At 38.8% G+C, this 25,903-nt stretch overlaps 1 protein-coding gene across 3 annotated transcripts in view; it reads right to left on the reverse strand.

The window, feature by feature from the left end:
- The window catches only part of FAF2 (Fas associated factor family member 2), a 71,104-nt gene that overhangs the window by 12,624 nt on the left and 32,577 nt on the right, over positions 1-25,903 (reverse strand). For 2 of the 3 annotated variants that reach the window (XR_008686572.2, XM_055431468.2), the window contains exons 2-6: positions 19,095-19,163; positions 5,915-6,049; positions 4,224-4,300; positions 1,744-1,882; positions 57-142 (exon numbers count right to left, since the gene is read on the reverse strand). Coding sequence is in view for 2 of the 3 variants with exons in the window: in XM_055431468.2 (XP_055287443.1) it covers positions 57-142; positions 1,744-1,882; positions 4,224-4,300; positions 5,915-6,049; positions 19,095-19,163 (506 nt within the window). In the remaining variant the exon portion in view is untranslated. The remainder of the gene's footprint in view (positions 1-56; positions 143-1,743; positions 1,883-4,223; positions 4,301-5,914; positions 6,050-19,094; positions 19,164-25,903) is intronic. The other variant, XM_055431469.2, reaches the window with a different exon arrangement.

A 25,903-nucleotide genomic window follows, 5' to 3' on the forward strand; every position in this document is an offset into this window, starting at 1 on the left:
CAACTATCAGCAGATAAGATCAGAAAAGAGGGAGGAAAAAAAAACAATCCACTCACCGACAGAATTCATCAGAGTCCTGGTGATCATCTCCATGAAGATAAACCAAAAGAAAGCGAAGCTCCCGTTTGGCATCATTAAGTGCCTGTGAGAAACAGAAGATCACTAATTATGATGATGACTGTGCCGCAAACTTTTAACTAGGATAAGGGTCCTAATGGATACAGCTATGTATTTAGGAACAAAAGAAAAAATACGGAAAGAAGGTAAGCAAGAAAACCAGAAAACTCCTGGGCTTCTATCTTCACACCCCTGGCATTCCTCTCCCAATAGAAAGTCCATATGCTAATAAGCTTCAATGAAAAAGTTTTTAGTGTTGTTAGGATTTAAATTGTATTAGGCAACTGAGAATAAGCAGGCTGACAGATAAATCCCCATGCAATCACAGAAAAGTCAGCTGTTCCCACAGTCTAAAGGAAGATAAAAACAGGAGAATCTGACCTGAAATACGAGATGAGAATTTTGCCATTTTATAGTTACAGCATAATAAATACTGTGAAGATAAGCCTGATCCCTGGCCACATGCCAAACAGGGATGAGAAAATGAGGGACCCAAGGGCACTTTAAAGAGCATGAGTTTTAAAAGATCTTCAAAAACAAGGCAAGTGTCCAAGATTCCTGTGTGACCTTTTGCATTTGTAGAATCCTGGGCACATTACAATTCAATGAAGATTTCCTGAATGACCAGTAGTGGTCTACCCTCAGGATCACAGCAAAGAGGGTGTATGAAAGGACCCATAGAGCACAACACGTGGCATTATAGTAGGTGCTTAAGGCTTACTGAGTGGGGTGGGAGCAGCCAGTGAGAAAAAACAGATGTGGGAGAATCACACAGGAAGCAAGAGTCAGCATTTTTCTCCTTTTCTAGATAGATTCAGGAATCCTGGAGGCTGCAGAATAGAACCACCCTTAGGCACATGCCCACAGTGCTACTTCTAAATTTTTTTCTGGTAAAGTAGGGGTATGCCCAATACCTATAGAACGCCTACTAATTTTCATCCCCTGAGAGATAACAACAGTCAAAAGTGTGTGTTGCTTGGGTTAAATGAGATATGCCGCTTTGAGTCTATGGTCTATGCCCTTATTCAGTTCTGTGAGGGATCCAAGAAGACTTAGGCTTTGCCTACAAGGAGCTTATAGTCTGTATAGGAGACAAGACATGAACACAAACAACTATAAAATAAGGAAGATTGTGAAATTGCTATAACATTAAAAAAAAAAACCACTATGAAAATACAAAAGACTATTTTAGTCTATAAGTAGGCAGGGTAGAGTGCAGCAATCAGGAAAGGTACAAGAGGGGAGAGACACGAGCTGGTGAAGGATGGGCAAGATTCCAGTTAACAAAAATGTGAGCAAGGCATTCCAGATAGAGGAAACAGTAAACTAAAAGCAAAGGCACAAAGGTGGGACGTTACAGAGTGTGTTGAGGGGATTGTTTAGCTGGAACCTGTAATTGTGATTGTACAGGGAAACAAGTTATGCAGGAAAGACCTCAAAAGGAGGTTGGCATTAGATCAAAGAGGGCCCAGCTAAAGGGCTTGTTTTGTATGTGTGTGTATAAGCTATAAAAAGTCATTTAAAGTTTTTGAATAAAAGAATGACATGATCAGTGCTGGCCTATGCTTTCCTTTGAGGATAGAACCGTATCAATAAATTGGCATCTATATGGTTTGTGGCACTGACCTGGCTGTACGTTCCCAGGTAGAAGACAGGGTGTGCCCTCCCATATTTCTCTTCAAAAGAGTGCATAAATGAAACAATGTCCCCAACGGGATCAGTGACCCGGCTGCGAGGGTCAGGCCGTATAAAACGAAGAGCAAACCTGGGGAGGAAGGAATAAATATCACATGAATCGGCTTACTGTAGTGCATACGGAGTGGGCCAGTTTGTAAAGATTCCTATTGCAGAGCCACAGGCATGGCAGCAAGGGGAGGTAGAACACCTGTGAGTGGACCATCAAACCTGAGAATACAGTCTGGCTCAAAAGCCACAGAGCAGCAAGTGTGCCACTGCCTGTTTAAGAAGAATGCAAACTACTAGGATTATAAATTTCAACACTGCATAAACAAATCTTAAGTGCTTTTTGCAGAACAATTTAGGGCTAAAAGAACTGGGAAAGGAAGACACAACATCCACAAAGGTCACGAGTCAGTCTGTGCCCTCAGACTCTTGTAATGACACTGTCTAAAACAGCAGCCAAGAGCCACATATGACTATCTAAATTACCAAGAAAATTAATTCAATACAATCAAAAAATTTAGTTCATCACTCACAACAGCCATATTTCCAGTGCTCAGTAGATACATGTGGCTAATGGCTTCCACACTAGACAGTGAAGATACACAAAATTTCCATCATCACAGGAAGTTCTATTAGACAGTGCTGTTCTAGAACAGAGCTGTCTCTTTCTGGTTGTTCTACTTGCCTCTCCCTTTCCTTTCTGTTCTCCTGGAATTTTGAATTATGAATCCACATTCCCCAAAAATTCAGATTATGGACAAGAACTTCAAATTCAAACTTGCAGTCATGATTTACTTGCTTGTCAATGGGGCAAGTAAATTCTGCTCAGTGATTTATGGTTGACAGCATCCATTGAGGAAGTTATAAAATGGATCTAGACAACACTTGGCAGAGTTGGAGACTTGGCAGTTACTTAAGTTTAAAAATGGTACATCTGTTTGGCCATCTTATCACATTTTATAGTACCATTTATTTATCTTTTGGGTTTCCATAAAAGGCAAAGGAGCAGGGGCTTGATAAGTCAAGGTGCTATGTAACATTAAACAAGTTGCTTGGATGATACAGTTGCATTAAAATTAGTAACACATGCCATGCATATTTTTTCCCAAGTAAGCGAACAATATTCATATACCTGAAGAAATTTCAGCATAGAAAAGCTAACTACACTGTGATACTCTCCTTACCAAATACTAAGCCAGTTCTTTATCCCCTTAACAAATTCCCCATATACACACAATGTCGCTCGGAACTTCTCCTGAATAATCAAATCTAACTCATTGACAGAAACATTCCAGAGCAAATTAAAAACAAAAGAAAGAAGCTGTGTATCTGGAGGAGTGATTAGAAATCCTTAAGATTAATGTTTTGATAACTTTCTCTGAAGTCAAGTATTTTAGGATTATCTTATTACTCCAAGTTTTCAAATTTTATGAATGAATGGATAAAGGTTTTAATTATTTTTTGTTGTTGTTCTTTCTCATCACAATATATTCCAATGGCCAACACAATTTAGGACAATTAGCTTAAAAAAACCAAAACAACACAGATATCAACTCCATCTTCATTATGATTTTAAAGATTTTTACATGCACCTCTGAAGCTGCTTGGTCCATACCTTCAGGCTCTGTTCCCCAGAGTAAGGCAAAGATTAGCCTGTATTCAGAGGCAGGTAACAGGTTGCGCTGTATGCATACAAGGCTACATTTGTTGGCCTGGATGCCCATAAACATTCTAGTTCTCCATAAAGATTAGGTGTGGATTCATTTATTACTGAGTTCCAGGTCGGACACTCAAGTCTGATGTGCACCTTGGGTCTCCTGACATTTCCCGGTCTTTCTGTAGCTTCCTGTGCTGAGCTCTCCAAACAGTAAAAGGAGGAAGTGAGAAGAAAAGTGAAGGTGTGAAGGAAGGGTGTACACACACGTGGAAGGGTTAGAGTGCCAGCAACCTATGGGTTGCCAAGACAGAGGGAAATGTACAGAAGGGGTGTCTAAAACAGTGGAACTGTTACAGGAGGAATCTGGGGGAAAATGGGTCATTTCAGAGCAAGTCAATCTGTTGGAATTAGGAGTTGTAAGATGGTTTAGGGTGAAAGTTAACAAGGAGTGTGAAGCTAGAAAAGGTAGCAAAGGTTGGAACAGAAAGGGTGAGAAGACTAACTGGGGAATGTAGGGGGAAAACACGGTGGGGTAGGGAGGATACAATAAATATAGGCAGACTCGTTTGTGAAAATGGTAACATCTGTTGTTATGTTCGAAAAACTGAAAATATTTTCATGATATATGAAATACTTCAGGAAAGGTATTCAATATGATGATAAACTAGCAAGTAAAATTTGATAAGAGCATAAACCTTATTCTGATCTGTTTCTGTTCCAAAGTCTGCCCTGTTGCTACTAAACACGTGGATACAAAGGTACGTACCTAAATATATCAAGTATTGTATAATAGGTAAACCGGAATGGAAGCATTATCAAGTAATAACCCCATCCAAGCAGCCCCTGAAATTCCAAAAACAAAGTTAGATATCATTCTCCCAACCCCTAATACCTTAATTGCTAGTTAAGATTTTCATTCTTTTTTGTCCTTTATGTGATTTCTCCTTCTGTCACATATGGTTCTCTTTTCCTGGACCACTTTTATCTTTCTGAAAAAACCAACTTCTTTTGACCTCATTTCATCTAATACTATCATAATTTTTGTGTTAAATCTGCTTGAACACTTTTTGTGCAGCTATTTATATTAGCTGTCAAATTCAATTCCAAGTTTTCCTCCCCAAATCATAAATATTCATTCTTTTGTTTTTAGAGTTAACACATTAAAATGTAGTATATAGAAATAACAAGAAAGATAACCAACATTACTACCTTGGACCTCTGTATATAAGTATTGAATAATTATATTAACACAATTACAAATCTCCAAATAGCTGCTAATCTCAATAGCAGTGTTATTTTAACAATATTGATTACTGCTGCTCTTATTATTAACTAATAAATACATAGGGCTCTATAGCTTACAAAGCATTTATTATATGTTATATTGTGTTAATCTGATATTCTCTTTGTGTCCATGGCTAGGGAACTCTAGAGTTCTGGAACTCCATTAGTCCACATTAGGGTCTCAAACACAGTCAAGCCCAAAACAAACTGGAGAAACACTAGGCACACACAGAAGGACTCTTTTTTTTTTCCTCCTGTTGCACTGCACAGCTTGTGAGATCTTAGTTCCCTGACCAGGGATTGAACCTGGACCCTCAGCAGTCAAGTGCAGAATCCTAAGCATTGGACCGCCAGAAATTCTTTTGAACTACTCCTTGAATCATATAATCCTCTAAGATTCTGTGCTCTTCTACTGTAAAATACCCTAAAAAAGCTACTCTGCTTTTAAAATCTTACCAAGTACTCTGCAAAAGGAATTATGGAATACATTTTAAATCGAAGTGTAAAGAAGTAAGCGTTAACTCTTAAGAAAGAAACTCTAAAAGTTCTTTGGAGTTCACTGTGAGTATACACACCTGACTTCCCTAATCTGACTGTGAATAATCTGAAGAGGGAAGAATGCCTCTTTATTCATCTCTAGATTCCCAACAGCAAAATATCAAGTACCTTGAAACACTCTTAAATGCCAATTGAATATAAATGAATCACCTCCTTGCTACTACTAGCCCTGAGATTAATTTCAAAGATATGGCCAAGGCTCCCACAGAACTTCCAAGTATTTTCCTAGAAGTAGCTTAAAATTAAGCAAAATGAAACAGCAAAGAATTCAGTAAACATTTTTACTTAAAAGTGCAGGATCTACTAAACACAGAGCAAACATTTTAGACATGTAAATACATGTAGATAAAGTGTCACAAACACAAAACAAGGCACAAAAAACTCTTCAAGTAACTGCCATAGAAACAGGGAAAAGAAGGATAGTTACTTTCATTGGTTCACTAAGGAATCAAGAAAAAAATGATAAACCCAATAAATCTACCAAGGAGCTAGGTCAAGCTAACAGGTTTATATTCTCAATATTCCTTTTGCTCCTATCATGCAGAGATCAACATAACCAAGTAAAAGAACTTTTAAAATAAAAAAGGTAGAGGGTCCAGCTATGAAATAACTTGCCCTTGGTTGTGGTCTTGAAACAACATAGCTGTAGATCCTGTGGTCAGCTGTATTAACTTGCAAGGGTCGAGATGGTGGTGGGTTGAAAACACTTGGTACACCCTCTTGCTCGTTCAATCTGTCCTGTACAGCAGCCTGAGAAGAAAAAAACAGTAGAACTTCAGTGATGCTCAAATCAACCTAGACGAGACAACTATTGCTGGAGTGTCAAAATAGGTCACCAGGGAGTACACACTCATGAACCTTTTTTAACTTGCTAAGGTGGAAGGCAATGTGTGGTGATGGCTCCAGAATTCATACACAGAGGGGTCCCAAGGAACTTGTCTGGAAGCTCACTGCTTCTATTCAGATGGTATATGCTATTTAGGGTGGCTGGGATACAAGGTGTTTCACTGTACAAGCATAAGGAAAACCACCCACAGAGAACACAAACTGTAGATGGTGCCCCCAGAACTGTGCAATGGAGCCATCTTGATGGGCTGGTATGGAGGGAAAGCGTGGCTTTGCAGCAGAGAAAAATTTAGGTCTGAATCCCAGCTCCAGCACTGAGAAAAGTTGCTTGGCTTATGTGCCTCAGTTTTCTCACATGCAAAATGAACAGACAATACTTTTCAGGGTTAATGTGAAAATTTAATGAGATGACCATGCAAAATTCTAATATAATTCCTGGCACAAAGATGATATTCAGTAAAAAAAAAAAAAAAAAGTCTCATTCCTTTCCTAACTTTGCCCCTGAAACTGGTTATTTGTCCCAGTGTAGTTGAAAAATTTGGCTTTACCCGAAGGGAAATCTGATCTCTACCTTCAGCTTCTAGAGGTAATCTATGTCACACCTGGTAAGAGTATCTTTGCTATGGGATTTTATGGTGGGGCTGAGCACCCTAGAAAGACCAACCATGTAATTTAGGCTGGGGGCTTTGAGTAATGCAGTATCAGTCAACCTAGAGACTGAGTTCAATCACATAGTCAACCAGTCAAATCAATCATGCCTATGTAATAAAGCCTCAGTGAAAAACTCTGGACACTGAAGCTGTGGTGAGCCTCCCTGGTGGGTAACACTTGGTGCCTATTGTTAAACATCTGTGCCAGGAGGGTAACATGTATTTAGAACTCAAGACTTTGCCCAAAGAGCTTCTTTCTTTAGCTGATTTTAATCTGTATCCTTTCCCTATAATAAAACTGCAACCATGAGCTGTAATAGTTTTCAGTAAGCTCTTTTAGTGAATTATCAAACCTGCATGTGGTTTTAGGAACACCCTGAACTTGCAGTTGCTAACAGAAGTAAGGATGGTCTTTTAGAGGACTGAGTGCTCTCTAACCTTCATAGCTGGCTTTAAACTTTGCCTCTGGGTTTTACGTTTTCAAGTGTTGAGACACAATTCAATGGGAAAGAACAGTCTTTCAACAAATGAGGCTGAGACAACTGGATACCATATGCAAAATAATGAAGCTGACCTACTAAAATCACACTATCTACAAAAACTAACTCAAAATACATCAAAGACCTAAATGTAACAGCTGAAATGATTAAACCCTTAAAAGAAAACATAGCTGAAAAAAATCTTTGATTCTGGATTAGGCAATGGTTTCTTAGATATTAAAAGCACAGGCAACAAAAGAAAAAAACAGATAAACTGTACTTCATCACAACTTAAAAACTTTCATGCACCAAAGGACACTATCACAGACACCAAAGGACACTATCATAGAGTAAAAAGACAACCCCACAGAATGGGAGAAAATATTTACAAATCATGTATCTGATAAGGGTCTAGTATCTATAGTATATAAAAAATCATGAGATACTAGCTAACATCCACTAGAATGACTATAATATAATAAGAGACAGATTTTTACAAACTGTAGGTGAGGGTGTGGACTTCCTAGGTGACTCAGTGGTAAAGACTCTGCCTGCCGATACAGGAGACACAGCTTGGATCCTTGGGTTCGGAAGATCCCCTGAGGAGGAAATAGCAACCCACTGCCGTATTCTTGCCAAGAAAATCCCATGGACAGAGGAGCCTAGTAGGCTACAGTCCATGGGGTCATAAAAGAGTAGAACACAACTAAGTGACTGAGCACCCGTGCACGTGAGGATGTAGAAAAACTGGAACCATCATGCACTATTTTGGGGAGTGTAAAATAGTGTAACCTCTCTGGAAGCAGTCTGGCAGTTCTTTAAAAGGTACTCTTTGAGACCCCATGGACTGTAGACCACCAGGCTCCTCTGTTCATGGGATTTTTCAGGCAAGAATACTGGAGTTGGGTGGCCATTTCCTCCTCCAGGGGATCTTCCTGACCCAGGGACTGAACCTGAGTCTGCTCTGTCTCCTGCATTGGCAGGCAATTTTTTTTTTTTTTTAATCACTGAGCTACCTGGAAAAACCTAGAGTTATCACACGATTCAGCAATTTTACTCCTAGATATATACTCAAGAGAAATGAAAACATATGTCCCACACAAAAACTTGTACACTAATATCCATTGCAACATTAATAATAAAAACTGAAAGTGGAAACAATCCAATATCTATGACACTGATGAATGGATAAAGATACTGTGGTATAGTCATACAAAGAATATTATTTGACAATAAAAAAACCGATACATATTGTGACACGGAAAACCAAGTGAAATAAGTCAGATACCAAAGGATAAACATTGTTTGATTCCACTTATGTGACCTATCTAGAACAGTCTAATTTTACAGTGGCAGCAAGTAGAGTTGTGGTTACCAGAGACTGGGTGGAGACAGTAATGGGAAGTAACGGATTTAGTGGGTAGAGAGTTTGGGAAGATGAAAAAGTTTTAAAGATGGATAGTGGCAATTGTTGTACAACAATGTAAATGTACTGAAATTAATGTCACTAAATTATACTGCCCGTTAAAAATTACATACCTGGGTGAAGCCAGATGTTCTTCACATACTTCAACTAAAACTATGTATCACGAAAGATTAAAAGCAGAAGTGAATATGTAAATCCAGCTGTGTTTTTTTTTTTACTAAGCCGGACAAAAATATCTGCAAACATGTATGTTAACATATAATGAGTTTATTATTTTAAAAATGAATACTAAACTAAGAAAAAAGACATGACACTGAAAGATGAACTCCCCAGGCCGGTGGATGCTCAATATGCTACTGGAGAAGAGCAGAGAAATAGCTCCAGAAGGAATGAAAAGGCTGAGCCAAAGTGGAAACAACGCCCAGTTGTGGATGTGCCTGGTGATGAAAGTAAAGTCCGATGCTATAAAGAACAATACTGTATACAAACCTGGAATGTTAGGTCCGTGAATCAAGGTAAATTTGAGGTGGCCAAACAGGAGATGGCAAGGGTGAACATCGATATTTTAGGAATCAGTGAACTAAAATGGAGTCGAATGGGCAAATTTAATTCAGATGACCATTATATCTACAACTGTGGACAAAAATCGCTTAGAAGAAATGGAGTAGCCCTCAGAGTCAACAAAATAGTCCGAAATGCAGTACTTGGGTGCAGTCTCAAAAACAACAGAATGATCTGTTTCCAAGTCAAACCATTCAATACCACAGTAATCCAAGACTATGCCACAACCACTAATGCAGAAAAAGCTGAACGGTTCTATGGAGACCTACAAGACCTTCTAGAACTAACACCAAAAAAGAAAGCCCTTTTTATCACAGGGGGCTGGAATGCAAAAGTAGGAAGTCAAGAGATACCTGGAGTAACAGGCAAATTTGGCCTCAGGGTACAAAATGAAGCAGGGAAAAGGTTAAGAGTTGTGCCAAGAGAACTTTCTGGTCATAGCAAACAGCTTCTTTCAACAACACAAAAGATGACTCCACACATGGACATCACCAGACTGATTATATTCTTTGAAGCCCAAGATGGTGAAGCTTTATCCAGTCAGCAAAAAAGAAAAAAGAAAAATACCAGGAGCTGACTGTGGCTCAGACCATGAACTCTTTATTGCCAAATTCAGACTTAAATTGTAGAAACTAGGGAAAACCAGTAGGCCATTCCGATATGACCTAAATCAAACCCCTTATGATTATATGGTGGAAGTGACAGATGGATTCACTCTGACAGAGTGCCTGAAGAACTATAGATAGATGTTTGTAACACTGTACAGGTGGCAGTGATCAAAACCATACCCAAGAAAAAGAAATGCAAAAAGGCAAACTGGTTATCTGAGGAGGCCCTACAAATATGTGAGAAAGAGAAGTGAAAGGCAAAGGAGAAAATCTGAATGCAGAGTTCCAAAGAAAAGCAAGAAGAAATAAGAAAGCCTTCCTAAGTGATCAATACAAAGACATAAAAGAAAACAGAACAGGAAAGACTAGAGAAGTCTTCAAGAAAACTAGGGATACCAAGGGAACATTTCATTCAAACGTGGGCACAATAAAGGACATAAATGGGCAAGGATCTAACAGAAGCAGAAGATATTAAGAAGAGCTGGCAAGAATACACGGAAGAAGATCTTCAAGACCCAGATAACCACGGTGGTATGATCACTCACCTAGAGCCAGACATCCTGGAGAGCGTAAGTCAAGTGGGCCTTATGAAGCGTCACTATGCACAAAGCTAATGGAGGTGATGGAATTTCAGCTGAGGTATTTCAAATCCTAAAAGATGATGCTGTTAAGGTGCTGCACTTAAAATGCCAGCAAATTTGGAAAACTCAGCAGTGGCCACAGGACTGGCAAAGGTCAGTTTTCATTTCAATCCCAAAGAAAGGCAATGCCAAAGAATGTTCAAACTACCACACAACTGCACTCATCTCAAACTAGCAAAGTAATGATCAAAAATTTTCCAAGCCAGGCTTCAACAGTATGTGAATCAAGAATTTCCAGATGCTCAAGCTGTAGTTAGAAAACGCAGAGGAACCAGAGATAAAATTGCCAACATCCTCTGGATCACAGAAAAAGCAATAGAGTTCCAGAAAAATATCTACTTCTGCCTTGGTCTGCGAATCACAACTGTGGAAAATTTTTAGAGAGATGAGAATATCAGACCAGCTTATCTGCCTCCTGAAAAATCTGTATGCAGGTCAAGAAACAACACTTAGAACCAGACATGGAACAACGGACTGGTTGAAAATTGGGAAAGGGGTACATTAAGGTTGTATATTGTCACCCTGCTTATTTAACATATGCAGAATACACCAAGTGAAATGCTGGGCTGGATGAAACTCAAACTGGAATTAAGACTGCCAGGAGAAATATCAATAACTTCGGATATGCAGATGGCACCACCCTTACGGCAGAAAGCAAAGAGGACCAAAGAGTCTCTTGATGAAGGTGAAAGAGGAGAGGGAAAAAGGTGCATTAAAACTCAACTTTCAAAAAAGGAGGATCATGGCATTCATTTCCATCACTTCATGGCAAACAGATGGGGAAACAATGGAAACCTTGACAGAATTTATTTTCTTGTGCTCCAAAATCACTGCAGATGGTGACTGCAGCCATGAAATTTTTAAGACGCTTGCTCCTTGGAAGAAAAGCTATGACCAACCTAGACAACTTATTAAAAAGCAGAGACATTCTTTGCCGACAACTATCCGTATAGTCAAAGCTATGGTTTTTTCAGTAGTCATGCATGGATGTGATAGTTTGACCATAAAGAAGGCTGAGTACCAAAGAACTGATGCTTTTGAATTGTGGTGCTGGAGTAGACTCTTGAGAGTCCCGTGGAGTTCAAGAAGATTAAACTAGTCAATCCTAAAGGAAGTCAACCCTGAATATTCATTGGAAGGACTAATGCTGACGCTTCAATTTTTTTTGGCCACCTGATGCAAAGAGAAGACTCTTACGAAAGACCCTGATGCTGGGAAAGATTGAAGGCAGGAGAAGGGATGACAGAGGATAAGAGGATTAGAAGGAATCACCAACTAGATGGACATCAGTTTCAGCAAGCTCCAGGAGATCGTGAAGGACAGGGAAGTCTGGTGTGCTGCAGTCCATAGGGTTGCAAAGAGTCGGACACAACTGAGTGACTGAACAGAGCAACAACATGGTAATAAATAAACAGATACAGCCTATATAAAAAAAGCTCTTTGGAGAACAACATATGTATTTTTGGGCTTCCCTGATGGCTCAAACAGTAAAGAATCTGCCTGCAATACAGGAGGCCCAGGTTTGATCCCTGGGTCTAGAAGATCCCTTGGAGAATGGAATGGCTACCCACTCCAGTATTCTTGCCTGGAGAATTCCACGGACAGAGGAGCCAGGCAGGCTCGTCCATAAGGTCACAAAGATACACAACTGAGCAACGAACACTTTCACTTTTCACTTTTAACACATAAATATTTCTAGAGAGGCACAAAAATATCTGGGAAAAAGCAAAAGAAACTGTTAATACTACTATGTTGGGAATGTAGGACTGTGAGACAGTGGTAGGGAAGTGATCAGAGCCATATTTTTTCATATTTAATCTTAGGCTTTGTTTGAACTTTTTAAGCTAAATTTTGATCAATTTCTGTGGTACAATAAAATGATTCAGTTATACACATCTATATTATTGTTCTTCAGTCATGACCGACTCTTTGCAACCCCAAGGACTGCAGCACACCAGCTTTCCTGCCCTTCACAATCTCCTGGAGTTTGCCCAAACTCATGTCTATTGAGTCCATCATGCCATCCAATCATCTCATCCTCTGTCATCCCCTTCTCCTCCTGCCCTTGATCTTTCCCAGCATCAGAGTCTTGGTTGACTGGTTTGATCTCCTTTTAGTCCCAGGGACAAGAGTCTTCTCCAACACCACAGTTCAAGAGCATCAATTTTTGGCGCTCAGCTTTCTTTAGAGTCCAACTCTCACATTCATACATGACTACTGGGAAAATCATAGCTTTGACTAGATGGACCTTTGTTAGGAAAGTAATCTCTCTGCTTTTTAATATGCTGTCTAGGTTGGTCATAGTTTTTCTTCCAAGGAGCAAGCGTCTTTTAATTTCATGGCTGCACTCACCGTCTGCAGTGATTTTGAAGCCCCCCAAAATAAAGTCTCTCACTGTTTCCACTGTTTCCCATCTATTTGCCATGAAATGATGGGAACAGATGCCATGATCCTTATTTTTTGAATGTTGAGTTTTAAGCCACTTTTTTCCCTCTTCTCTTTCACTTTCATCGAGGCTCTTTTTTAGTTCCTCTTCACTTTCTGCCATAAGGGTGGTGTCATCTGCATATCTGAGGTTATTGATATTTCTCCTGGCAATCTTGATTCTAGCTTGTGCTTCTTCCAGCCCAGCATTTCTCATGATGTACTCTGCATATAAGTTAAATAAGCAGGGTGACAATATACAGCCTTGATGTACTCCTTTCCCGATTTGTAAACAACCTGTTGTTCTATGTCCAGTTCTAACTGTTGCTTCCTAATTTGCATACAGGTTTCTCAAGAGGCAGGTCAGGTGGTCTGGTATTTCCATCTCTTCAAGAATTTTCCACTGTTTGTTGTGATCCACACAGTGAAACGCTTTGATGTAGTCAATAAAGCAGAAGTAGATGTTTTTCTGGAATTCTCTTGCTTTTTTGATGATCCAACGGATGTTAACAATTTGATCTCTGGTTCCTCAGCCTTTTCTAAAACCAGCTTGAAAATCTGGAAGTTCATGGTTCACGTACTATTGAAGCCTGGCTTGGAGAATTTTGAACATTACTTTGCTAGCCTGTGAGATGAGTGCAAGTGTGGTAGTTTGAACATTCTTTGGCTCTGGAATGAAAACTAACCTTTTCCATTCCTGTGGCCACTGCTGAGTTTTCCAAATTTGCTGGCCTCTTAAGTGCAGCACCTTAACAGCATCATCTTTTAGGATTTGAAATAGCTTAGTTGGAATTCCATCACCTCCAGGAGCTTTGTTCGTAGTGATGCTTCCTAAGGCCCCTGACTTTGAATTCCAGGATGTCTGGCTCTAGGTGAGTGATCACACCACTGTGGTTATCTGGGTCATAAAGATCTTTTTTGTATAGTTTGTGTAATCCTGCCAACTCTTCTTAATATCTTCTGCTTCTGTTAGGTCCATACCATTTCTGTCCTTTACTATGCCCATCTTTGCATGAAATGTTCCCGTGGTAGCTCTAATTTTCTTGAAGAGATCTCTTAAGTCTTTTCCATTCTGTTGTTTTCCTCTATTTCTTTGCATTGATCACTGAGAAGGCTTTCTTATCCTTTCTTGCTATTCTTTGGAACCCTGCATTCAAATGAGTATATCTTTCCTTTTCTCCTTTGCCTTTAGCTTCTCTTCTTTTCTCAGCTATTTGTAAGGCCTCCTCAGACAACCATTTTGCCTTTTTGCATTTCTTTTTCTTGGGGATGGTATTGATCACTGCCTCCTGTACAATGTCACAAATGTCCATCCATAGTTCTTCAGGCACTCTATCAGATCTAATCCCTTGAATCTATTTGTTACTTCTACTGTGTAATCGTAAGGGATTTGATTTAGGTCATACCTGAATGGTCTAGCAGGTTTTCTTACTTTCTTCAATTTAAGTCTGAATTTGGCAATAAGGAGTTCATGATCTGAGCCACAGTCAGCTTCCATCTTGTTTTTGCTGACTGTATACAGCTTCTCCATTTTTGACAGCAAAGAATATAATGAATCTGATTTCGGTATTGACCATCTGGTGATGTCCAGATGTCTCTTGTGTTTTAAGAGGGTGTTTGCTATGACCAGCATTCTCTTGGCAAATTCTGCTAGCCTCTGCCATTTCCATTTTTCATTTTCTACTCCAAGACCAAATCTGCCTGTTACTCCAGGTATCTCTTGACTTCCTACTTTTACATTCCAGTCCCCTATAATGAAAAGGACATCTTTTTTGGGTGCTAGTTCTAGAAGGTCTTATAGGTCTTCATAGAATTGTTCAACTTCAGCTTCTTCAGCATTAGTAACCGGGGCACAGACTTGGATTACTGTGATATTGAATAGCCTGCCTTGGAAATGAACAGAGATCATTCTGTTGTTTTATTTCACTTAGTATGATATAATCTCTGGCTCTCTCCATGTTGCCACAAATGGCATTCTTTCTTTGTTTTTTTAATGGCTGAGCAGTATCCCATTGTATATATACACACATCACATGTTCTTTATCCATTCCTGTTAGTGGACATTTAGGCTATTTCCAAGCCTCATCTATTGTGAATAGTACTATAAACATAACAGGGGTGCAAGTATCTTTTTGAATTAGTTTTATCTGGATACATGCCCAGCAAGTGGAATTGCTAGATCATCTGGCAGTTCTATTTTTAGTTTCCTGAGGAACCTTCACACTGTTTTCTACAATGACTGCACCAACTTACTTTCCCACCAACAATGCAGGAGGATTTGTTTTCCCCACGCCCTCTCCAGGATCTGCTATTTGCAGAATGTTTAATGACGGCCATTTTGACTTGTACGTGATGGCACCTCACTGTAGCCCTGATTTGCATTCTGTAACAGTTAGGTGATATTGAACATCTTTTCGTGTAACTTCAAACGGAAGTTACTTTTATATATTATTTTTAAGAGTTATTGAAAGTGAAAAAATGTAAATAGGGCATAATCCCATACAAATCTATACAGCTATATAAACAAACAAAAACATGTTTCTAAATAACTCCTGGACCAAAGAAGAAAATAAAACATTTAAAATAATAGTTTCAGAAGAAAATTCACAGGCTTACATGTAAGAGTACAAATAAATTAACAAAGCTGCAAAAATCATAATGGTATAAAAAAAAAGAACACAAACCTACAAAAGTATGGTAAAATGCATTAATGTCAGATTTTGTTTTATAAACAGTAAAAAGAACTGATAAATACAAGAGATTTTTATAAACAAGTAAAATAGTCTCCAGCAAATCTCATTTTTTAAAAAGGAAAGAAAGCATAATAAAAACCATGAGAAGAGGGAAGAACAGAACAAACACAGAAGAGAGAAAATGATATATAGAGCTTGGGATAGCCTATGCTAATCTCTAAACCTATCCTGAAAATCTCTAAGAAAAAACAATCCTCTAAGAAAGCTTATCAAGAAAAAAGCAGGCAACAAACAGATTATGAATAATGGGAGGAAAATGAAGAACTTAATACAGAAAAGGCAGAAACAAGTTTTAAAGTGCTTTCTTTGGAATCTATGCTAACTAAGCTTCTCAATCCATTTTATCAAGTTAGTCATTTTTAAAAGCCAGCATATGCTTGAAATAAAACTCTAACAAGGAGACAATACTAAAGTATCATACAGAGCAACATCATGTCTTCTGCCTAAAATGCTTCCCCTTAAAATTTCACATTCATAATTCCTTTTCATCATTCAGGTGTCAGCTCAAATATAACCTCCCTAGAAAGGCCTTACTTGACCACCTTATTAAAATGACTTTCCTTATCCTCTTTATTCTATTTTCTGTACTCATCGTATTCACTGCATTTATTACAAACTGGATAGAGTGCCTGATGAACTATGCACGGAGATTCGTGACACTGTACAGGAAACAGGGATCAAGACCATCCTCGTGGAAAAGAAATGCAGAAAAGAAAAATGGCTGTCTGAGGACGCCTTACAAATAACTGTGAAAAGAAGAGAAGCGAAAAGCAAAGGAGAAAAGGAAAGATATAAGCATCTGAATGCAGAGTTCCAAAGAATAGCAAGGAGAGATAAGAAAGCCTTCGTCAGCGATCAACGCAAAGCAATAGAGGAAAACAACAGACTAGGAAAGACAAGAGATCTCTTCAAGAAAATCAGAGATACCAAGGGAACATTTCATGCAAAGATGGGCTCGATAAAGGACAGAAATGGTATGGACCTAACAGAAGCAGAAGATATTAAGAAGAGGTGGCAAGAATACACAGAACTGTACAAAAAAGATCTTCATGACCAAGATAATCATGATGGTGTGATCACTGACCTAGAGCCAGACATCTTGGAATGTGAAGTCAAGTGGGCCTTAGAAAGCATCACTATGAATAAAGCTAGTGGAGGTGATAGAATTCCAGTTGAGCTATTTCAAATCCTGAAAGATGATGCTGTGAAAGTGCTACATTCAATATGCCAGCAAATTTGGAAAACTCAGCAGTGGCCACAGGACTGGAAAAAGTCAGTTTTCATCCCAATCCCAAAGAAAGGCAATGCCAAAGAATGCTGAAACTACCGCACAATTGCACTCATCTCACACGCTAGTAAAGTCATGCTCAAAATTCTCCAAGCCAGGCTTCAGCAACATGTGAACCGTGAACTTCCAGATGTTCAAGCTGGTTTTTTAAAAAGGCAGAGGAACCAGAGATCAAATTGCCAACATCTGCTGGATCATGGAAAAAGCAAAAGAGTTCCAGAAAAACATCTATTTCTGCTTCATTGACTATGCCAAAGCCTTTGACTGTGTGGATCACAATAAACTGTGGAAAATTCTGAAAGAGATGGGAATCCCAGACCACCTGACCTGCCTGTTGAGAAACCTGTATGCAGGTCAGGAAGCAACAGTTAGAACTGGACATAGAACAACAGACTGGTTCCAAGTAGGAAAAGCAAGGTTGTATATTGTCACCCTGCTTATTTAACTTATATGCAGAGTACATCATGAGACACGCTGGGCTGGAAGAAGCACAAGCTGGAATCAAGATTGCCAGGAGAAATATCAATAACCTCAGATATGCAGATGACACTACCCTTATGGCAGAAAGTGAAGAGGAACTCAAAAGCCTCTTGATGAAAGTGAAAGAGGAGAGTGAAAAAGTTGGTTTGAAGCTCAACATTAAGAAAACTTAAGATCATGGCATCTGGTCCCATCACTTCATGGTAAATAGATGGGGAAACAGTGGAAACTGTCAGACTATTTTTTTGGGCTCCAAAATCACTGCGGATGCTGACTGCAGCCATGAAATTAAAAGGCGCTTACCCCTTGGAAGGAAAGTTATGACCAACCTAGATAGTATATTAAAAAGCAGAGACATTACTTTGCCAACCCAGGGCCGTCTAGTCAAGGCTATGGTTTTTCCTGTGGTCATGTATGGATGTGAGAGTTGGACTGTGAAGAAAGCTGAACGCTGAAGAACTGATGCTTTTGAACAACTGTGGTGTTGGGAGAAGACTCTTGAGAGTCCCTTGTACTGCAAGGAGATCCAACCAGTCCATTCTAAAGGAGATCAATCCTGGGTGTTCATTGGAAGGACTGATGCTAGAGCTGAAACTCCAATACTTTGGCCACCTCATGCAAAGAGTTGACTCACTGGAAAAGACTCTGATGCTAGGAAAGGTTGGGGGCAGAAGAAGGGGACGACAAAGAATGAGATGGCTGGATGGCATCACCGACTTGATGGACATGAGTTTGAGTGAACTCCGGGAGTTGATGATGGACAGGGAGGCCTGGCGTGCTGTGATTCATGGGGTCGCAAAGAGTCAGACACGACTGAGCAACTGAATTGAACTGACTGAAACTCCATGAGAACAGGGACTTGAGTCTTGTTTGCTGGCATAGTGCCAGAGCCTAGAATTGCTCAAAAATAGCACTGAACAACTAAATACCACTTGTAATCCAGTATTCTATTCAAATAATATACCATAATTAAATAATTAAGTTCAACAGACATCAAAAGCGTGCTTGATTAAACTCAACATCCACTAATAAAGCAAGAAAAGAAGAACAGTCAACAGATATTTGAGAGCCTATGACATACTAGGATCGATTTTAGATGCTGGAATACAGCAGTCAAAAAAACCAAAAACACTCTGGAGGCATTATAGTGAGGACAAGGTGTTTGCTATTACCATTATTAATTGAGATTATTCTGAAGTACTAGTCAATTCATCATCAAATAAAACAAAAGATCCATATACTGGAAAAAAAAAATCGAGCTGCAGGTAACATAACCAAATAGAAAATTCAGAAGAATAAATTTAAAAATATTTAATAAAAAGGTTCACCTTATGGTATCTGGCTGTAAATCAAATATATAAAAACCAGTATTTTTCCCCAAAGAGTCATTAAGAAAAAATAAAGAGGGAGGGACACTATACTGAGGGATTTGGTCATAATCTCTTCTGTGATTATGATCATAATCTTCACCTTTCACACAAATTTGAAGACTAAAGAGCTGTAAATTTAAAAAAAAACAACAAACTATTGACAGAAGATTTTTGCTGTGAAAAGGAAAGAAGAAAAGTATATGTCTTTGAGGTCTGTTATCAAAGCAGGGAATAAGAAACAAGTACACTCATAATGAATCCTATAATACCTCTATGTTCCAGTTATGCTGTTCCAAGGTATGGCGACATTGATCCATAGATTCTATGCCAGTCAGATCCTGAAAGATAAAAGCAAAAAGTTACTTAGGGAAAACCAACAGTACATGGTGGATATTTTTACCCCTAATAGAATACTTATAAATACTGCAGGGGAAATACTCTATAAAGTGCTGAAGACAAACAGATATTCAAATATGGTAAAACATCACTATTCAGAATTCATTCAAATGGTTATCATATACGTTGAAACAAACAAACAAAAAATTTCTTAACTTCAAGACTTTTAATTAAAAAGACTACATGACTACATTCTCTCAAATTCAAGTTTAAAAAATGAAAGATTTCTTCAACCTCTACATTCAGCAAAACAGTCTTATTTAATGTTAAACATCTATTCTGTTTATAATACATACTCATATAATGCAGGTTTTCTGAACAACGTGCCTTTTACTAACTAACATATTTTACCTATTAGCATAAGACTTAGCTTATAATACAAACTGCGTAAAACTTTTTATTAAAAAGAATCTGTAATTCAGATGTTCCCTCCTGTAAGTACTCTCCCTACTCCCTTCTCCTTACATGATTCTTAGGTTTCACTTGGTCTATGATCAAATAAATCTGCTCTGACTCTTCTCTCATCCCCCTCTAAATGTAGAAAATTTACTGAAGATGTGTCTTTGGCTTTTGCCTCTTCCTGGCAATCTCATTTAATCCTCAGCCTTCAATGATCCTTTCTACTCAAATGACTCTTAAATGTATTTCTTCTCTTCTGAAGTTTGGCAGCACATTTCCAATAGCCTATTCAACATTTCCATCTAGATGTGGCACAAGTACCTCAAATACATCATTTAAAACTATTTTATGTGTTAATGACACCACCACCTTCCAAACTATACAGGCAAAGATGACATCTGGAACCTCATGCGCATCTCTGAGTACTCTATACCCTGAACTATATACTTCATCAGTAACCAAGTTCTGATGGTTTTTTGTATCTATAACCATATTTCCATCCCTACAGCTAGCATCTTCAACCAAGCTTTTACGATACCTCAAGTGAATGGTCAAAATAATTTCTCTTCCTAACTCTTCCCCACCTCCCCTGGTCTCCCCACTCCTGTGTGTGTGTGTTACTTCTCTGCTCAAAACTTCAGCTAACTGGATAATAAATTCCAAAATTCTTAGCTTGGCATTCAAGTGTTCCTTCAATGTAGCCCCAAACTAAATTTCTGCATTATTTTCCATTTTCCTTTAGGTATCCAATACTCAACGAATCTAACAGCTTCTGTGTATACCAAATGACCAGAACTTCCACAAAACTAAATCCTAGCCTTCCTTCAAGGTCTAAGAGAGAAGCCAAACCTACCCATCTATCCTTTTCATACAACATATGCCTACTGTTACTGTCTATTCTGTGTTATTACTATGTCCAGGGATACAGGAATAAATCTGCAGTCTCTATTTTCAACAAATCCCTCTTAATAACTAGCTAGTAACAGGAAAAAAGAGATTGATCTCAACCTGACAAGAATGTAGTAACATGCACTGGTGAGTCAGGAGGCTGAGATTCTTGCTTTGGTTCTGTAACCTATGATTCAAAGATCAGACATAACTGAATTACAGCTTCCTTTGTGTACAACATGAGGGATTTAATTTGGACTGAATATCCTTTCCAGAGCTTAAAAGAACAAAACAAAAAATAAAGTTTGCATTCTTTAGGTACGCAATTGTTTATTATTTTAAATTACACAGAAATTTAAAAAAATTTAAATTACACAGTATAGAAACTTTGTTAATATATTTTTATGCTTAAAACACTGCAAAATTTTCAATACTGAAATTAGAAAGCTCTGTTAAGAACTCTAGAGATCTATTAAGAACCGATGGCTATGACAGCTCTGACCATCTTTAATTTTGGTTCCTGACCATTCTGGGCCTCTTACTAGTTTGGCTATTCCCTTCTGGCTTGTACTATGTTGGTGCAAAAGTAACTGAAGTTTTTCATTGTTGAACTTTGCTGTTTGATATCGGAATACATTCTTAAATAAATGTGATGTTATACATCATTTTAATGTGCATTTCACACTTTTCTTTTTTTGCTAGTGACTTATTACTTTCTGTTTATTTTATATTTATTTTAAACTAGGGAAATGATGTTAAACAAAAAGCAAATTCAAGTGATTTTTAAATTTGAGCTCACTGGGTCATAAAAGCAGGAAGACAACTTGCAACATTCACAACGCATTTGGCCCAGGAACTGCTAATGAACATACAATGCAATGGTGGTTCAAGAAATTTTGCAAAGGAGACAAGTGCCTTGAAGATGAGCATAGTGGCTGGCCATCAGAAGTTGACAATGACCAACTAAAAGCAATCATAGAAGCTGATCCTCTTACAACTACACAAAAAGTTGCCAAAGAACTCAAAGCCGACCATTCTATGATCATTTGGCATTTGAAGCAAGTTGGAAAAGTGAAAAAGTTAGTTAAGTGGGTGCCTTATGAGCTAACTGCACATCAAAAAAAAATTGATTTGAAGTGTCGTCTCCTCTTGTTTTATGAAACAATGAACAATTTCTCGATTGGATTGTGACATGTGACAAAAAGTGCATTTTATACAGCCAGTAATGACCAGCTTGGTGGCTGGACCAAGAAGAAGCTCCAGAGCACTTCTCAAAGCCAAATTTGCACCAAAAAAGGTCATGGTCACTGTCTGGTGGTCTACTGCTGGTGTGATTCACTACAGCTTTCCAAATCCTGGCAAAACCATTACCTATGAAATATGCTCAACAAATCAAAAAGATGCACAGAAAATGGCAACACCTGCAGCTGGCATTGGTCAACATAAGGGGCCTAATTCTCCATGACAATGCATGACGCAGGTCACACAACCAACACTTCAAAAGTTGAAGGAACTGGGCTACGGAGTTGTGCCTCATTCACCATATACCTGATCTCTTGCCAACCAACTACCACTTCTTCAAGCATCTTGACACCTTTTTGCAGGCAAAACGCTTCCACAACCAGCAGGATGCAGAAAATGCTTTCCAAGAGTTCGTTGCATCCCAAAGCATGGATTTTTATGCTACAGGAATAAACAAACTTATTTCTTGTTGGCAAAAATGCGTTGACTGTAATGGTTCCTATTTTGATTAATAAAGATGTGTTTGAACTTAGTTATAATGATTTAAATTTCACAGTCCGGGGACTTCCCTGGTGATCCAGTAGTTAATATTTTCTGCTCCCAATGCAGAAGGCCTGGGTTCAATCCCTGGTCAAGGAACTAGATCCCACATGTCACAACTAAAGATCAAAGATCCTGAAAGCCGCAACTAAGACCTGGTGCAGCCAAATAAAAATTTTTTAAAATTCAGTTTGAAACTACAACTACTTTTGTACCAAGCTAGTAATAGCATCTCCCTTAATTTTTGATTTCCTTGCCATCCACTGCAGAGAACTGGGATGTCAGGGTTCCACTTCTCTATATATTCTCTTCAAGAACTGGACTTTACTTTTACCTTCTTCTCAGGGTATGAATGACCTGTGTCTTTACCAAAAATATTTTCTACCTCTCTTATACACCTATCATTTTCTATCATCTATTATGGCTATTTACACTCATTCTACTGCCTTATTACAGGATGCAGGCTCCTTGGAGCAAAGAATGTGATTCATCTCTATATAATGCTCCCCAGTACCTTGCACACAAGAGATGCAGCTTAGATCCCTCAGAAAGATCCCCTGGAGAAGGAAATGGCAACTCACTCCAGTATTCTTGCCTGGAAAATTCCATGGACAGATGAACCTGGTGGGCTACAATCCATGATGTCTCAAAGAAGTCAGACACAACTGAGCGAGCACATGTGCACGCACACACACCCCACACCCCTATCCACCCACCCCTGGCAGTAAGGGCTTAAAAGGTTACAGAAAAAGGCTGTCCAAGTTAAAAAGACCTTTTAGGATTAGCTTCAATAATCATAGCTATTAAGTGAAACCCTCTAGACATTTTCAGCAAAATTCACTGTACATTAATACCCTGAGTTTTTTTGAAAAATTAAACTCCAAATATTCTAACTAGAGGCTAAGCTAGTAGCTAAAAATACCTATTTGCAGAATATTCCCTTATGAATTAATGTTCATAATCATTTTAATTGTCACACAATATGTCAATTGGCAAAACCAACTGACATACATATGCTATAACTGCTTCTGATTTTTTGCTATTAAAACAGCACTCTCATGAACACTTCTGTTTATAAAGTTTCTCTGTATTGAGGATTTCCCCCCTGAGGATCCAGCTAAAAATTACAGGCCAAGGAACGTACATATTTTTATGTTCCTGATACATACTGCTAAAACGCACTAAAATGCACTTTAAAAGGACCATTCCAATTTACATTGATTAGGGCTGGTTTCAATGTTGAGTCAAAAGTTAAGTATGTCTCAAGCCAATAATCATTTCATGCAAATTAAGTTTTGCAATGCCAGCTTTCTTCAAAAAGAAAGACTATAACAGGTATAGCTTGAGACACTACATAAGCTTTGCTACCAATTCTCTCCTCACCTCCAACACATTTAGCTGTAAGCACATACAGAAGAGAAGTAAAACAGAGAAGCTGAGGGAACATTATATTTAATAACTTCAGTTATTGTTTCAAGCTCCTCCCAAACTAATTTCTTTAGAACTCAAAAGGCTGTAATTCTCTTGCTCAAATTTTATTTATTATTTTTGGCCCTGCTGGGTCTCCACTGCTATGCAGGTTTCTCTTTATTTGCCACCAGCCAAGGCTACTCCCTAGTTGCAGTTCGTGGGCTTCTCATCACAGTGGCTTCTCTTATCGTGAAGCATGGTCCCTAGGCACACAGGCTTCAGCAGGTGCAGCATGTGGGCTCAGCAGTTGCGGCTCCCAGGTTCTAGAGTGCAGACTCAATAGTTGTGGCACACCTGCTTAGTTGCTCAGAATCATGTGACATCTTCCGGACCAGAGATCGAACCTGTTGTCTCCTGCATTGGCAGGCAGATTCTTTACCACTGAGCCAACAGGGAGGCTCCTGTCATTCTCTCTTAAAAGGAACTGGCACAAAGCATAAGAATCTGTCTGCCAATGCAGGGGACACGGGTTCGATCCCTGGTTGGGGAAGATCTCTCATGTTGAAGAGCAACTAAGCATGTGCACCACAACTATTAAGCCTGTGCTCTAGAGCCTGCAAGCCACAACTACTGAAGCCTGCGCACCCGAGAGCCTCTGCTCTGCAACAAAAGCCACCTCAATGAGAAGTTGGCACACCACAAGAAGAACAGCTCTGTTTGCACAACTAGAGAAAGCTTGAGCAAAGCAAGGAAGACCCAGTGCAGTCAAATAAGTAAATAATTTTTAAAAAAGAACTTTCTTTTGAGAAGAGAACCCACTTCTCTCTATATCCCCTAGATCTAGTGCAGTACCTTAGCATACGGTAGAAAATATTTAAATGAACACTCTGTTCTCACGTCAACGATCAACTTTTACTTCATCTCTCTCATTTTTAAGTATTGTTCTTTTCATTATTACTTTGTGTAAGGAATTATATATTTTCTTCAACAATCCTATGGGTATCATCATACCCAGTATCAGTTGAGAATATTAAGACTCTTTGAAAAAGAATTATTTGGAAGACACTCCACACAAGTGCTCCCTGAAGGTCAACTAAATCTGTAATCTCACCTAACTGGCTTGCTCTTCAGAATTTTGCTTTTACATTCAGATCTACTGACATCTGAGGTGACATGAGATGGCATTGGGCAAAATAGCTTCAATATACAGAAAATTTTAACTCTGACACCCTTTAATCTTTCAGGACCAACGTCTACCACAAATCCCCTACTCGGGCAGGTCCACCCAAGTCTGTCTTACTGAGAATCATCCCTGGTTCCAAGATGGTCTCTCCCTTCCTCCTCCCCCCAGGGCAAACTCCTCTTCAAGGAACTGCACCCCCCCGCCCCCCAAGGATGTAGCACAAATGCTACACTTAGTTTCATTAATTTATACAAGTGTAACAGAAGGCGGCTCAGTGGTAAAAAAAATAATCAACCTGCAGTGCAGGAGACCAGGGTTTGATACCTAGTTCAAGAAGATCCCCTGGAGAAGGAAATGGCAACCCAATCCAGTATTCTTGCCTGAAAAACCCAATGGACAGAGGAGCCTGGTATACCTGCTATAGTTCACAGGGTTGCAAAGAGTTGGAGAGGACTTAGCAACTCAACACAGTAACAACAGACTGACAGCATTAGTAGGAGAAAGGCATTATTTATCATTAGGGCAAAAAATACCCTGAACTCCAATCAATCTCTGAACAGCAAAATGCACAAAGGGAGATTAGAGGGAAGTGTGTGAACTATTTGATATCCTTCTACTCCAGCCTTGGTCTAATTTCCTCCTTTCCCAAGTCAGCTGATAATAGGATGTCAACATCACTTGGCAATCTACCTCTGAAATATTCTGATCCTTGATCTCTTGCTTAAGCATAACTCAAGGAAGGTATCACAACCAGATATATCATTCAACTACTTGGAAAGGGACTGCGCAACTAGAGTTAATCACTCTAATGCAATCACTAGAGTGCTTTCCTAAGAAGTGTTTCTTTCCACATCTCATCTGTTTATAACTAACAAACACTGTAGGAGGTTGGGGCAAAATCTCAGTTGAAATCTAAGTACTCTCTAAATTTGAATTGGCTTGTTGGCTCTAGCTTGTTGAGAATACATTTTTTAAGAGTATTTAATTGGAGGATAATTACAATATTTTAATAGTTTTTGC

This window comes from Moschus berezovskii, chromosome 8 (assembly GCF_049115385.1).
Source record: "Moschus berezovskii isolate FMDL1 chromosome 8, NW_MosBer_1.0, whole genome shotgun sequence".
Classification (NCBI taxonomy): Eukaryota; Metazoa; Chordata; class Mammalia; order Artiodactyla; family Moschidae; genus Moschus; species Moschus berezovskii.